Source organism: Rousettus aegyptiacus, unplaced genomic scaffold, assembly GCF_014176215.1.
Source record: "Rousettus aegyptiacus isolate mRouAeg1 unplaced genomic scaffold, mRouAeg1.p scaffold_m13_p_10, whole genome shotgun sequence".
Classification (NCBI taxonomy): domain Eukaryota; kingdom Metazoa; phylum Chordata; class Mammalia; order Chiroptera; family Pteropodidae; genus Rousettus; species Rousettus aegyptiacus.
Genome location: NW_023416285.1, coordinates 52,927,746 through 52,943,680, shown reverse-complemented (window position 1 = coordinate 52,943,680; position 15,935 = coordinate 52,927,746). Strand labels below are relative to the sequence as shown.

Sequence of the window (15,935 nt, the reverse complement as noted above, 5' to 3'; positions counted from 1 at the left end):
GAAAATGAAATTTTGGTGTCAGGGCTAGGAAATATTCCCAGTTCATCTGTTACTTCTCATGCTGCAGTTAAAATCTTTTAGATTTGTTGCACCAAATAATGATGATGGATTAATTCCTTCCTTTAATATTGAGAATAACTGTTCCTTGCAATTAGAACAAGAATTTTTTTCTCTTTCAATATTGTTACTTAAGATAGTAAACACTTATTAGGTATCTGTCATGTCTCAGGTTCTGTGTTAGGTTGTAGGGATACAAGGACAACTAAGACACGATCCCTATTCTTGAGTAACTCACAATTTAGTGAGAGAGAGAGAGAAAGAATGTAAACAAATAAGCATGAGAAGGTAATGTTTTAAGCTGACTCTTTTATGGATTAGTAGAATTGTGGCAGGAGGATTGCTGTGGTCTTAATGTTTCTCTCCAAATCTATGTTGAAATCCTAATGCCCAATGTAATGATATTAGAAGGTGAGCCTTTGGGAAGTGGGTATAAAAAAAAAAAATCCCACAGAGTTTCATAGCCCCTTCCATCATATGAGGATGTAGTGAGAAGTGGGCAGTTGGCAGTCAGGAAGGGGACCCAATAATACTGGTACCCTGATCTTGGACTTGCAGCTCCCCAACCTGTGAGAAATAAATTTCTGTTGTTTATAAGCCACCCAGTCGGTGATATTTTTGTTATAGCAGCCTGAATGGACTAAGACGGGAGTAAAGTGAGGACTGGTATTTTATTTGTACTCATATGTATACATGTAAAGGTGCACATATGTATAGTCATTTATTTGTATAGTCATTCATTCATTGAACATTTTTAAGCTATTGTTTCATATATTGCATGTTTGTTGTGTGACAGCTACCTCAGAACTAAGGTGCTTTAAATGTATTCGTTTAATTGTCATAATGGTCCTGCAAAATTGATAACTCTAATTTTGCAATTGTAAGCTTAGAGAAGTTGTATAATTTGTCCAGGATTTCATAGCTAGTAAGTTACAAAGATGGAATCTGAAACTGGCTCTTTACAACAAATCCTATGCCCTTTACTGTATGCTAGCCATAGTATTAGGCAGTGTAATTACAGAAATGAAAAGGATACAGCCTCTTATTTTGAAATGACATCTAAAAGAGAACAAACACCTAAGTAAAATGTTAACAGGTGCTTTAAACCAAAATGAGACATGAGCGGAAGGAGTTTTTTGTGGAAGGTTAGGAAAAATTTTTTTATGAAAGAAATAAGATGTAAGTTCCCTAGATATTTCGTGGTTGAAATACCAGTATATTTGAAATTATTGCCAACTTAATTGTTAAGCTCATGCTCATTCTGAGCTCAGCATGTGCGAGTTTTGGTTTTCTTTTTTTAATAATCCACACATTGTATAGGATTCTGAAATGGAGTTACTGCTATCGCATGGAAATCCCCTAGACGTTCAACTCTAGGCACTTCCTAAAACCTGTGGTTTCAGTACCTAGTAACTGACTGGAATAATGAATTTAGTGCTAGATAAAGGGAACTGCAGCCTACATATGACTCAAAAGTTCAGAGGGTGATTGGAAGTGAGTGATTAAACTTTAGTGTCTTCATCTATAGCCGAGGTAATGCCTCAGATAACTTCACAGATGTAGAAACTAATTGGCCTTTATTTGTGAAGTACTTTAGTTATTTCCTAAGTATTAGATTATAAAATGTTATCAGGCATTAAAGAAGTAGTGAATTGACTAAATCTATATGTTGACCCTCCCTGTTCTTCTTTGAAGTCTCTGAGTCACACTTTATAAAATTTAGGTATTATGAACATACTATAAATTGAGAGGCAACCCATTTAGCAATTTGGTATATTAGAGCAGTATTCCCTGATATGTGTTAAAGAGCAGGATATTAAAATGTGGAGGAAAAGTTTCCATGACTAAAGCCGTTTTGGAAACCCTGAGCTAAGCCATAAACAATTTTCTTTACTATAGGACTTCTCATAGCTTATGAATACTCACTTTAATAATATACTAGTACACCCTTGGGCACGTGCTAACCAGTGAGGATGCTTTAATTACTTTCAGTCTGATCTTTTCTCTGAGCCTAAGACCTATATATACAACTGCCTACCTAAGATATCCATTTGGATATCTGATAGGTATCTCAGTTAATATATTCAAAACCAGTCTCCTCAAACTTATCTCAGTAAAGGTCCCATTTTCTACCTACTTGAGACTAAAAACCTAGGAGTTGTCCCTGATTCTGTCTTCTTCACCACTCTCCACAAATCGTGAAATTCAGTAGCGAGCCCTGCTGGTACTACCTACAAGTAAATACTGGATTCTGTCTTCACTACTCCATGCTATCGTTCTCTTTTCTCTGAAATAGTTTCCTGACTGGCTTCTCTGCTTCCTCGTTTGCCATCCACCCAGTTTATTTTCAGCATACAACTAGAGTTATCTTTTTAAAAAATATTAAATCATGTTACTACTTTTGGTTTTTCAAAAGATTTTCAGTGGTTTCCCATTTATACTATGATAATCTCTTTGGCTTCTTAAATCTTAGCTAGTGTGGTTTTACCAGTCTTTCTGATTTCTTCTTATACCCTATTCACAGTTATCTTTTTACCCCTACTCCTAAAAAACTCACTGTGATACTAGTTTATCCTATAAATCTGAACGTTCTTCTCTAGATCTTATAGCTTGCTACTTCTTGGCTTTCTGGCCTTTGGTAGGATTTCTCTAACCACCTAATCTTAATGTTTTGTCACATTATTCTATTATTTTCATCATAGCACTTAGCACTCAATAGTTTTTATTGGTTTATTTTCTCTGTTGCCTCTTCTCTCCACCATGAGAGTAGGAATCTTATCTATCTTTTTCAGTGCTGTGAACTGACCAGGACTCAGAACAGTGCTACTTAGAACATAGTAGCTGGTCAAAATCTGCTAGTTAGATGAATAAATACAAGGGTGAATAAATGAATGAAACAAACTGACTTATTGAGGTGGTAAGGAGCATTATTGTGAAGCTATTATTTTAATAGTAAAAAAAAAAATTGAGCTATAATTTACATACCATAAAATTCATTCATTAAAGTGTACGATTCAGCAGATTTTAGTGTAGTCACAAAGTTGTGTAACCATCCTGACTATCTAATTCCAGAACATTTTTATCACTCACAGAAGAAATCTCTTAACATTAGTAGTCACTCTTTATTTCTCCTTCTCCAGGCCCTGGCAACCACTGTTCTACATTCCCATCTCTATGGACTTGCCTTTTCTGGACAATTCATATAAATGGAATCATACAATATGTGACTGATTTAGATATATATCTATATAAAGAAATACTATTCAAACTGTAAAAAGAATAAATTAGATGTATCTTTACCTTATTATACAATAATCTCCTGGATATACTAGCTGAAAAACATTATTTAGTATACATAGTATGCAACAATTGTGTAAAAACAAATAGGCATAAGCATTCTATGCTTGTATAGACTTAGACTCTCTGGAAGGATACACAAGATATTTCTGAGCTTCTTCTGATACACAGTTGTCCTGAAATGGGGGTGAGGACAACATACTTTCTGTTATTGAAAATGTTTTTGAATACTTGCAATCAGATATCTTAAAATGCCATGTGAAATATGTGCATTTGGCTATATATTGATGCTATAAAAGCTTTTACTCATTGATGAGGACTTTTGTGTACAGGCTTTGATACTGGAGGATTCTGTAAGTTGGTCTTTTAACCTAGGAATAAGGAGCAGTATTGAGCACCGTTCCAGGGTAGGGTGGAGAGTGGTAGGAGTTTCAGGTAGCAATTGAAGAAAAAGCTAAATATGATTTTAAAAAAGAATATTAAAACATAGAATATTGAAATGGTTAGGTTATTCTGCCTAAGTAAAGCAGAAGGGCTAGAGAAGGAAAATTAGATGGAGAACTTGAAAGCATTTTGGAAGTATGAATGTACATGGAAATGAGAAACAGAAGGGAGTTGACAATCAGCAGGGAACTAAAGCCATTTTATATAAACATTATCTCATCTCTAAATTATACCCTTTTGTAAAAAGTTATTTTCCAGACTTTCAGAAAACAAAATAAAGAAATTGAGTCCCAGATGAGAATTTGTGGTTTCTCATGTAACATAAGAAAATAGCAAAATGAAGAATAGAACCAGAACCTTGTCTTCTTGATTTGCAATCAAGCCTTACAATTATTGAGATCAGTTGAACCTTGATATGGGTATAGCACCACAAAACAAAACATTTTTTTAAAATTTTGTTTTGTACTTAATGTGTAAAAGCATTTGTTTCCAAAGTAAGGTTTTATTTTTCTGCATCCAGTCTTAGGAGATGAAAGGATGGGAATGGACATTGAAAGAAAGCTTTGGACATTGCACTACCATTTGTTTTATTACTCTGAGTCATTCTGGTTCAGGAAAAGGAAAGGTAATGAAAATACTAACATTTGCACATTTTACAGTTTTAAAAGCTTTTTTTCACAAAAATGTTCTCATTTTGCAGCTGTTCAATGATACAGATAGTGGTGAGGTTTTGTTATTTTTACTAGGCTTTCACTGTTAAAGAAAAAATAGGCTCAAGAAGGTTGGGTAACTTGCCTGAGATAACATAGCTAATAAGTGTCAAAGCTGGTCTTCACAAAATTGAACTCAGATTTTTTTTTTCTTTCTATACAAGTATAAGGTCTTAACGAGGCAGATTTACTTAGCTTTGTGGAGCATCTGAGTGAAGCATCTATCTAGAAAATAAGTGGAAGCCTAAAACTTCAGAGCAGAGTGGTTCAATAAGTGGATGGTTTTGGGGGTGGGTGAGGCTCTGACCCTCCCTAGTGCAGGCACAGCAGGTGTCCTTTTAGTACCCATGTACTCTCTCAGCCCTTTTCAGAACAACTGGTCACATCTTCAGTTGCTGCCTCTGTCTGAGCTGTGGGCTAATTAAAAGGGAGTGTACTTAATTTACACCCTGCCTGAAGACGTGCACCAGATTAGTCATAGGAGAGCTATTTTATTTTGTAATTAATGACACATAAATTAGTAAAATGGCTTTTTGTAAAAAATGTTGGTGAAATTTGTTTCTCATTAAATTTTGATAAACAAAGGATGAGAAGTAGAAAATAAAATAAACCTCATGCTCAGTAGTTACAACGATCTTTTCTGTGTTTTTATATTTTAGAGATGCTGGGAGAGAATTTGGTGTTGAATGCATTATCTGATTAAAGTGAAGAAGAGTTTCAACACTTTATTTAGTGTGGGTCCAGAAACTGACTGTATCTAGTATTTGACTTTTGGATTTACTCTGAGTGCACTGGAAAACCACTGAGTGGTGTTAAGCAGAACAATATTATCTAATTAGTGTTTTTAAGGAGATGCCTTGGCTGTTCAGTAGAGATGTCTGTGAGGGAAAGGAGCAATGTTAGAGTTGAGGAGCATTAATTTGCTCTTAATTATAACAGCTGAATAGAGATTTAAATTTAAAGGAGAATGCCATTACCTTAGAGTAAAAAATACCTGTTATTTGTATTGGGTATTTGGGTTGGCTGTTAGATTCTTAGTTTATCATAGATCCTCAGTATGTTCTGAAAGCTCCCCAGGTGAATATAATATGCAGCCATGGTTGCGAACTACCACTTTATCTTAGGGAACAAGGGAGAGATCTTGCGGGTAAGTTTGGGAGAATAGGTGAAACTTGTAGAGAGTTTGGAAAGTATAGCTGTTGATTATCTGTCTTTTTTGGAATTCCAATTTTGTATTCATATGTTTAAATGTCTGCATATTTCAGTGGTATGCATTTAGTAACATTAAACTCTAATTCATTTTTTCCTTTTTGTTCCTTTTCATATGAATGGAAGAAAGGAAGTATTGAGAAGGGGTGACTGGGATATAACATAAGTTGATAAGAACTTGCTAGCATCAAGAGAAGAATCCATCTCTTAAAAACTCTTAAAATCTTTTCTAAGACTAGTTTCATTTGGTCTACTTAAAAATATATATATGAAATTTGAACAAACCAACCGTATTAATGTCTAGCTACTTATCTGCATATCTGGAATTCTGGATTAAGATTGCTGATGCTTCCTAATTGGGTAGAAGAACGTGTAGCCTTTCTTGCTCTAGGATTTTGTGTTTTATTGTTATAAAATTGTACCTTTATACTTTTTATACAAAGGAAACAAAGTGTATTAGGATGAGGGAATAGGGTGAAAAGGAGTAAAATAAAGATTATCACAGGGATAGTTTTTCGTTTTTCAAGATTACAACCTATAGATCTTGAATTGTTAATTTATTGTGAAAAGCTGGATAGTTACAATTAAAAATTCTTTTTATTCTAGGAAGTTGCAGTAGAAAATGTAGAGAAGGTTTGTAGGAGTTTGGGGTCTCAAACACAGTAGTTATAGCAGTTATATTGCTGAAATTTAATGCAGCCAGTACAATTTAGGGCTGTTTATTTGTGGACATTTAAGGTCATTGCTATGTTATTTTATCCAGTAATAGACTGTAGTAGTTTCTGTTCATAGTCAAGCCTTATATATTGAAGTGCCTTTTTTTTTTTTTCTGTCTATTTAGTGGTAGTCGCTCCTCTAAAACATTTAAACCAAAGAAGAACATTCCAGAAGGTTCTCACCAATATGAGCTCTTAAAGCATGCAGAAGCCACACTTGGCAGTGGCAACCTCCGGATGGCTGTCATGCTTCCTGAGGGAGAAGATCTAAATGAGTGGGTTGCAGTGAACAGTAAGTAGCCTTTCTATTTCTCAGTAGACTCCAAATTAGGTTAGCAGCCTCACTGTGAGTTAGTTTTGGGGTGCTATGTATTTTAGATTTTAGAATCTAGTTAGCAATATAATGTCATACTGTAGTGATACCTCAATCCACTTTAGCTTTTATGTTATTTTATTTCTGAATGTAAAGTTTTATGAAATTCTTGTCTCCTCTTACAATGAAATGCAAAGCATAGATTTACTGTCTTCAATGGAACAAATGATATTAACAGCAAGTAATATTTATGGAACTCTGTGTGTCTGGCACTCTGCCATTCTTTCTACATGGATTATTTTATTTCAGCTTTACAACCTTATGATGATGGTACTATTATTATGCCAGTTTAATAAATATAGGAAGCTGAGACAGAAAGATTAGTGATTTGCCTAAGTTATACCGCTATTCAATGGCAGAACCTGGGCTACAATATAGAGCTATAGAATTTCAGAGATTGCACTTTAACTGCTGTGCTAAATTGCCTCTTTCAGTAGCATACTCAATTATTTCTATAAAAATTACGCTTTTTAAAAAAGAATTCAATAGTGAGCTTATGAAAATAATAAAATGTTTATAAGATATTCTTAACACCTAGGAAGAAAAACATGTAAGTAAAAAGTAAATATATTCTTGCGAATTAAGCCAGAGAAAGTTGTGGAATAAAGTGATACTTTTAATATTCAAAGTTTTTCAGCCTAGTGAAGAAACTAATAGAACTTTATATTGGGAGAATTTTATAAGAATCTAGTAAAAATAAAATAGAATTTAATTGAAGGCATATACTTTATGTCTAGACTTTGATTAATGGAAAGCAAAATAGTATTTTTCTTGCAATGTTTGATGGTATCTTATTGTAATTTGAAATATATCATGGGATTTATAAATTGAGCTGCCACCCACTAATAATTTTGAGGAACCTAAAGGATTTTGCTGAGATGTCTTAAAACCTTTCTGTGACAGCATTTGCATAAAAGCAGTATTTATTGTAATGTGGCTATCCACCTGGACCAAGAGAGTTTAGTTACTAAAGAAATGGTGATTTATTTTCTTTATTGGTGAAACCCATCTTACTTATAAGGTGGTTCTGTGACACTTCAAAGACAATGTTCAGAATAAATTTCCAGTATATGTGTACATCCTTTTTTTGTACTTGTTTGTGTCTTTTGGTACCATTTGAGAACTTATTTACTAATTTAAAAAAAATCTAAAGAAGGCGACACTAAACATCTGTATATGAGATTCTGACTTGAAGTATAAAAGCAGATCATCATTTTCTGTCTGTGTTCTCTCTGTCTCAATTGCCAGAAATGAGTGTCCATACTACTGAAATGCTTAGAACTTTAGGAACTTCTAAAATTTCACAGGCACTTTGCAATAATAGCTGGAGAAAAATTACTTTGAATTAGGGCATTAGAACATCCAATTAGAACAGGTAATTCTGCCTTGAAAATACAGCAATTGACTGAAATATTGGATTCCAAAATTTTCCTTCCCAAATGATGCTTGATGAGGTGAATGGGATTTGAAACTAGACAGATATTTCTGCTTACTGACAGTGATTAAGTAAACATTTTGGGCATGTAAAAAGAGCGAAGGGAATTTGTTGATAAGATTGGCATCTTAATGGTTCTTTTGGCATCATTTCATTTGCCAGATGAAGGTAAATGGTAGGAAATGGGAAATCTTTACAAACCAAACAACCAGTTTCATAGGAGAAACCAGAGCCTGGCTATAAACATTCTGCTGCTAGAAAGAGTGATAGCTTAAAGAAGATAGAGAGAAGGTTCAGGATTTTGAAAAAAGCTGGATGGATGGCTTATAAATTTATGTGGCACAGAATCCTGAAGCCATTATCTTGGTTTATGGAAGGAAACTGGCATTTACTAACAGCCCATTTTATGATAGACACATATTTTTTAGCACTCTATAATAAACCCTGTTTTAAAAGTAGAATCCTAAGGTTCAAGGTGATTAATAACAACTGGTAAGTAAGTATAGGAGTTGGGATTCAAACTTATCTTATTTCAAAGCCATATGTTGTCCTTTGTTCTTGTACAGGACAACTTAATTATTAAGTTGCAGAGTCATTACTTAGTAAGTCTTGGCTCTTTGAGAGGTAAGTGGGTAGAGAAAAACTTGTAGGGTTAAATTTAGTATAATGCTTATTACTGCTCTACTTTCATCAGCAATTGGAGTTTAACTTAAAGTCAATTTTTTTTTTTTTTTTGCTGCTCTAGAAAGTCTGAATTAGTAAAGTGCTACTTGTGGGTAATGGATAGTAAGAGACTGTAGGACCGCAGAAATAAAGAGGGAACAGGGGCAAGCTCAGTGTCACTGTATGTAGGATTGTCCTTCAATATATGGATAAATTATCCTTTCCTGCCTGAGAAACTTAAAAAGATATATTTTTGCCCAGGAGAGTATAGTCAATAGGATATTAGAGACTGGCTAGATAGATGGCAGTGATTATTGGAACACTCTTGGAATTCATTTGTACTAAGTTTTCATTGGCTGTTTCCTTCCATAACTTGTACTTCCCTTTATGAAAAACCCAAGTGATATTTTCTCTATTAGCTAATAAACTCAATAAGGACATGGGATTGAGTCCGTTTTTTTTCTTATCCTTAGATGTTGGAATAGTTTCTGGCATATATAAGGGTCATACAATGTCCAGGAAGAGGTAAAAATATTAATTTTTGTTTGGGGCTTTGTTAAATCAAGGATACTTATACTGTACTCCAGGCCAAGGGTTGGCAAACCTTTTTTTTTTTTTTTTTTTTTTTGTAAAGGTCCAGTTATTAAATGTTTTAGGCTTTGCTTCCCATACAGACTCTGTAGTAACTATTCATCTCTGCTGCTGTAGTTCGAAACCCATCATAAACAATATGTACCCAAATGGGCATGTTGTGTTCTGATAAAACTACAAGAAGAGGTGATGTGCCAGATTTGGCCTATGGCCATAATTTGCTTAACTCTGCTCTAGGGAAAGACTAAATAATAGTAAATGAATGTATAAGTATCTAGCTAATAGAGGTGAGAAATAGAATAATAAAAAATAATGCTAAAGAACATAAGAAAGAAAAGAAAAAAATTGTAACAGGTAGGATAAACAGATAGCAAATAGTAAAGCAGTAAATTCAAATCCAAATATTTGTAAGTTGTATTAAATGTAAAGGACAAATGCTTCAGTAAAAAAGACGATAGTGTCAAGATGGTTCTAAACAAAACAAATCTAAATTCTGTCTCCAAGAAATATACTTTAACTATACATATACAGGTTGAAACTAAAAAGTTAAACTAATCTAAAGAAAGCTGATATAGTTATGTTAATGCCAGATAAAGTAGACTTAAAGGCAAAAAAAAAAAAAAAAACAATGAAAAGATTTAAAAATGATAAATGGTTCAGTTCACAAAGAGTATATGGTTTCTGAATTTGTGTCTTTAATAACATCTCAAAAATATAGTAAAATCAGTTGACTGAACTAAAATAGACAAATCCATAGTCATAATGGGAGATTTAAATACTCCTCTCTCAGTAACGAATAGCAGATGTAGAGAAAAAGAATCAACAAGGAATTAGAACAATTTGAGCAACATGATTAATAGACTTGACCTGAGGGACACATGACCTAAGTGCCTCAGATTATAGACATGCATATTTTCAAAAATTGAAAGCATTGAAATCCTATAATATACATTCTTTGACCATAGTGGAATTTAGCTAGAAGTCAATAACAAAAAACTAGGAAATCTGTATATGTTTGGAAAGAATACTGATAAATCTAGATTCTGCTTGAATATAACTAAATTTTAATATTTTCCTTACAACTGATGTTTGCTTTGTAGCTGTGGATTTCTTCAATCAGATCAACATGCTTTATGGAACAATCACAGATTTCTGTACAGAGGAAAGTTGTCCAGTGATGTCAGCTGGCCCAAAGTAAGACATGGTTCATGTTTAGTTCTCATTTTTACCTTATTTTACAATTCTTAGATAAAAAGGAAGTTTCTGACCATATAATTTCTGTACTTAGCATCTCCTTCAGTGGTTTACCAATGTGTAATATACTAAGTCCAGATTCCTTAACTTGAGCTTTATGGCCCTTCCTGTGTTGTCCTCTATCCTGCCTTTTCTGTTTACTTGACTCTGTCCAAATTAGAATACTGGAAATGCCTTGCTATTTCCTCCATTACTTATACTCTAAAAACTTGCTTATTCTGTTCTTCTCTTGGTTACTTTTCTTCTTTTCCCATCTCCCTACTATCAGCTTCTGCTAATATAAAAAAAATTTTTTACCCATCTTCAAGGCCCACATTAAATGCTTCCTTCTCCATGAAACCGATTTCTTCAGACTAGATATGCTCTTTCTATTTAACTTTTTTGTCTTCTTGATTATGTTTCTTTGTTATATTTATTATATTTATACATATCTTTTTTAACCTATTTATTCATTCTTTTAAATCCCTTTTGGTGCAAGAACAGTGCCTGCCATCTAGTTACCACTCAATAAATGTTGCTTGGATCAGTATATTTTTGACACTGGCTTTTGTTATTACTGTGGCTGATAGTAACGATGGCAGCTGTCATTTATTCACTGCTACCTAAATGTAAGGCCTTTATACATTTATACAGCAACCCACTGAGATATGAAAACTTGTTATCCTCATTTTCTAGAAAAAGAAATTGAGCCCGAGAAAGGTTAAGTAACATGCCCAAGGTCCTGTTACATAGAAACAGGCAGAACCAGGGCTGAAATCTAGGTCTCTTTGATTGTAGTGCCTGTACTCTTAATTGCTACATTTTTAAATTTTCTTATAAGAAATATTAATTGATACATATAAGACACATAGGGGTTTTATTTTTAGTGCCGACTTTTTATAAAGTGTGTTCTCTCTTCCCAATTTTATATATATATATATACACACACACAAGGTGTAAATATCGAAACAAAACAAACTACCCAAGCTTACTAGTGCTTAGGAATATTATCACTATAGATTGCTAATCATTTATTGTACACATGCTTTCATTGCTCAGAGTATTTTTGCTAACTTTTAAATTGCAGTGTCAGAGTCAGATCTCTAGCTACCTAAGAGATAAATTTTTTTTTACTTCATAGTCATTATTTATTGACCACATTTACACAGTGAACAAAGTATCACCTAGAGTTGTCTACCTTATTCCTCAAATTGACTCCAAATGATTTTAGCTATTTCTCAGAATTCAGTCCTTTTAAACAAATTGAAAGCTTGCCATTACTGAAGATGTTTAAAATATACTTTGAACATTTCCTAAGGTAATTTTTTTTGGGGGAAAAAACATTTCAAACTATTTAAAACTTTGAAACTTCAGAATAATTTTCAGTGTACAGAACAGTTGCCAAAATAGCACAAAGACCTCCCATATCTCTTTTACCTAGATTCCCCAACTATTAACATTTTACTGCATTTGTTTCATCATCCGCTCTCATTAATATTTTTTTCTGAACCCTTTTAGCAAATTGTAGACATTAGGCCCCTTTACCCTTACATATTCAGCTGTATAGTTTCCAAAAACAAGGATGCTTTTCTACATAACCAGCATACAAACCCTCAACACCACTTTCTCCAATTCATAGACACCATTTCCATTGCAGCAGCTGTCCTAGCAACATTTCAGTTTTTCATTTCCAGTCCAGGGTCCTATCTAGGAATGTGTATTGCACTTATTTGACTTACCTCTTCACATACCTTCATCTGGAATAGCTCCTCAGTCTTTCCCTGAATTGGCCTTTGTGCATAAAAAAGTTAACATAGCAGGCCTGATTACTATTTCTTGAAAGGCCTGTATACAAAGTTGGAGATTGGATGGCATCTGGGAACTTGGATTTCTGAAGGGTTCCCACCACCCTAACTGCTAAAAGTAGCTCTCTGTGCCTAAACTGGACAAGTGATATGTCTTATGCTTTCCTTCTGGGAGTCTGGAATTTTAAGATGTACCTACTTGACCATCTCCTAATAAAAATCTGGACATCAAATCTCTAAAAAGCTTCCCTGGTAGATGGTATTTAGCATGTGTTATTACAACAGTCCTAGGGAAATTAAAGGTGGTCTGTGTGACTTCACTGGGAGAGGACTCTTGGAAGCTTACTCCTGTTTTCCTCTGGACTTTGTTCCATTTGCTTTTCCCTTTGCTGATTTTGGTTTGTGTTCTTTTACTGTAGTAAATCATACCTATGCTGAGTTCTGTGTGTCTTCTTAGCAAATCAATGAATGCAGTGTGGTCTTGGGGACCCCGATACACACTGTCTAATGTTTCCTTATGACCAAATGCAGGCCATGCAATCTTAGCAGGAACTCACAGAAATGATACGTTCTTTTTCTTAATGGGTCATATCAGGAGGCATACAATGTCGACCATCCCATCACTGGTGATGTTAACCTTGATTACCTCATCATGTTAGTGTCTGCAAGATATGTCAGTTTCCCTTTGTAATTGACTAGTATTTTATAGGGAGGTTTTCTGATATTACACCAATATCTCATTCCTGTGAATTAGGCAGAATTACTGCCACTTAGAATAGTGCTCTGATCACTTCCCCACAGAAACCTTATCTAAATAGCTGATATAAGAGGCATGTACTAATTCTTCAAAAGTGACTGGCACAAGATCTGATACTACAAAAACAAAATGTGATTTTCCTTTCCTATTTCCTTCCTCCCTCCCTCCCAACTTCCTTTCTTCCTTTTTTCCTTTCTTCTTCCTTACCTCCCTCCTCTTTATCTTTCTACTTTTCCTTCCACCTTTCCTCATTCCCTTTTTCTTCAAGAGTCTTAACTTTTGCCCCATCATTAGTGCTAAGAAGATGCAGCTGTCATGATTTACCATCTTTACCAGCAGATGCTCAGGATTATACCAAGGAGAGGCATTTGTTAGTAACTTAGCACTTACCCCTTACAAAGTGGTATTGAGTGATGGCTCATATGGTTTTGTTCTCAGTTACTGCTTATTATTATTAACCAAGAAATGATGAATGTTTTGGAGTTTCAGTTTATAAGCTTTTTCCATGATGATAGAACTAAATTTCAAAGAGTGGTCTTTCAAAGGTGGAATAAAATAATCAATGGGGGCAAAATGGAGTTATAAGGGAAGTCATCTTATGTATAAACATGACAAAGGAAAAAGAAAGGAACAGAATTATAGTTATAAACTCAAGAATTATAAGCAATGTAGAATTTTTATTTTTCAAACAAATGAAGCCTAAAGTCAGCAGAAGGAAAGAAATAATCAAAATTAGAGCAGAAATACATGAAATTGAAAACAAACAAAAAAAAATAGAAAAAATAAATACAACAAAGAGCTGGTTCTTTGAGAAGGTTAATAAAATGGACAAACCCCTGGCTAGACTCATTAAAGAAAAAGAAAGGATACAAACAAAATCAGGGATGAAAGAGGAGTAATTGCAACTGACATTGCAGAAATACAAAGGATCATGCAAGAATACTATCAAAAAGTATATAATACCAAATTCAATTACCGAAAAGAAATGGACCAGTACTTAGAAAAATATAGTCTTCTTAAACTGAATCAAGAAGATCTGGAAAATCTAAATAAACTGATCAGAAGTATGGAAATTGAAACAATCATCAAAAACCTACTGAAAACTAAATGTCCAGGACCAGATGGCTTCACCAGTGAATTCTACCAAACATTCAAAGAATATTTAATACCTGTTCTCCTCAGACTCTTCCAATAAATCGAAGAGGAGGCAATACTTTCCAACTCATTTTATGAGGCCAATATTACCTTGATACCAAAACCTGGTAAAGATAACACAAAAAAAGAAAACTACAGACAAATATCTCTCATGAACACAGATGCAAAAATCCTAAATAAGATTCTAGCAAACCGAATACAGTAACATATTAAAAAGATTATACACCATGATCAAGTGGGCTTCATCCCAAGGGCACAAGGATGGTTCAACATACACAAATTGATTAATGTGATACGCCATATAAACAAATTAAAAAATAAGAATCATATGATCATATCAACAGATGAAGAAAAAGCCTTCAACAAGATACAAAACACTTAACAAAATCGATATAGAAGGAAAGTACATTAACATAATAAAGGCCATATATGACAAACCCTCAGCTAACATTACAGTTAATGGTGCAAAACTAAGAACCTTCCAAGATCAAAAAACAAGGCAAGGCTGTTGTCCACTATCGCCACTGGTATTCAGTATAACATTGGAGGTCCTAGCAAGTGCAGTCAGGCAAGAGAAAGATATAAAAGTCATCCAAATAGGAAATGAATAAGTCAAACTGTCACTATTTGTGGATGACATGATACTCTATATAGAAAACCCTAAAGACTCAACAACAACACTACTAGAAACAATAAGCAAATATAGTAAAGCCTCTGGATACAAAATCAATGTTCAAAATTCCATAGTGTTCCTATACCTAATAATGAAGCATCAGAAAAAGTGGAAAAAATAATTCCTTTTGCAATTGCAACAAAAAGAATAAAACGCTTAGGAATAAATTTAACGAAACATGTGAAGGACCTATATAATGAAAACTACAAGACCCTATTGAAAGAAATCTAAGAAGATACAAAGAAATAGGAAGATATTCTGTGTTCTTGGATTGGAAGAATCAGCATAGTTACAATGACCATGTTACCTAAAGCATTATACAGATTTAATACAATCCCCATTAAAATCTCATTGGCATTTGTTAAAGAAATAGAACAAAAAAAAAATCATCAGATTTGTATGGAAGCCCAAAAGATCCCGAATTACCAAAGCCATCCTGAGAAAAAAGAATGAGGCTGGAGGCACCACTCTGCCTGACTTCAAATTATACTACAGTGACAGTCATCAAAACTGCATGGTATTGGCAGCAAAACAGACACATGGACCAGAGGAACAGAATTGAGAGTCCAGAAGTAAACCTATATTTATGTTAGCAAGTAATTTTGGACAAAAAAGCCAAAAACATACAGTGGAGAAAGGAAAGCCTCTTCATTAATGGTGCTTGGAAATTGGAAGGCCACCTGCAAAAAAATGAAATTAGACTGTTGTCTATCACCACACACAAAAATTAACTCAAAATGAGTTAAGGACCTGAATATAAAACCTGAAACAATAAAATGCATGGAAGAAAACACAGGAACGAAACTCAAGGACCTTG

At 34.0% G+C, this 15,935-nt stretch overlaps 1 protein-coding gene across 3 annotated transcripts in view; it reads left to right on the top strand.

Moving 5' to 3' along the window:
• MOB1B (MOB kinase activator 1B) overlaps positions 1 to 15,935 on the top strand; it is a 48,762-nt gene that overhangs the window by 17,859 nt on the left and 14,968 nt on the right. For 2 of the 3 annotated variants that reach the window (XM_016132943.2, XM_016132942.2), the window contains exons 2-3: positions 6,559 to 6,725; positions 10,596 to 10,689. In XM_016132943.2, coding sequence (XP_015988429.1) covers positions 6,559 to 6,725; positions 10,596 to 10,689 — 261 coding nt within the window. Of the gene's footprint in view, positions 1 to 4,318; positions 4,424 to 6,558; positions 6,726 to 10,595; positions 10,690 to 15,935 lie in introns of all 3 variants that reach the window. The other variant, XM_016132945.2, reaches the window with a different exon arrangement.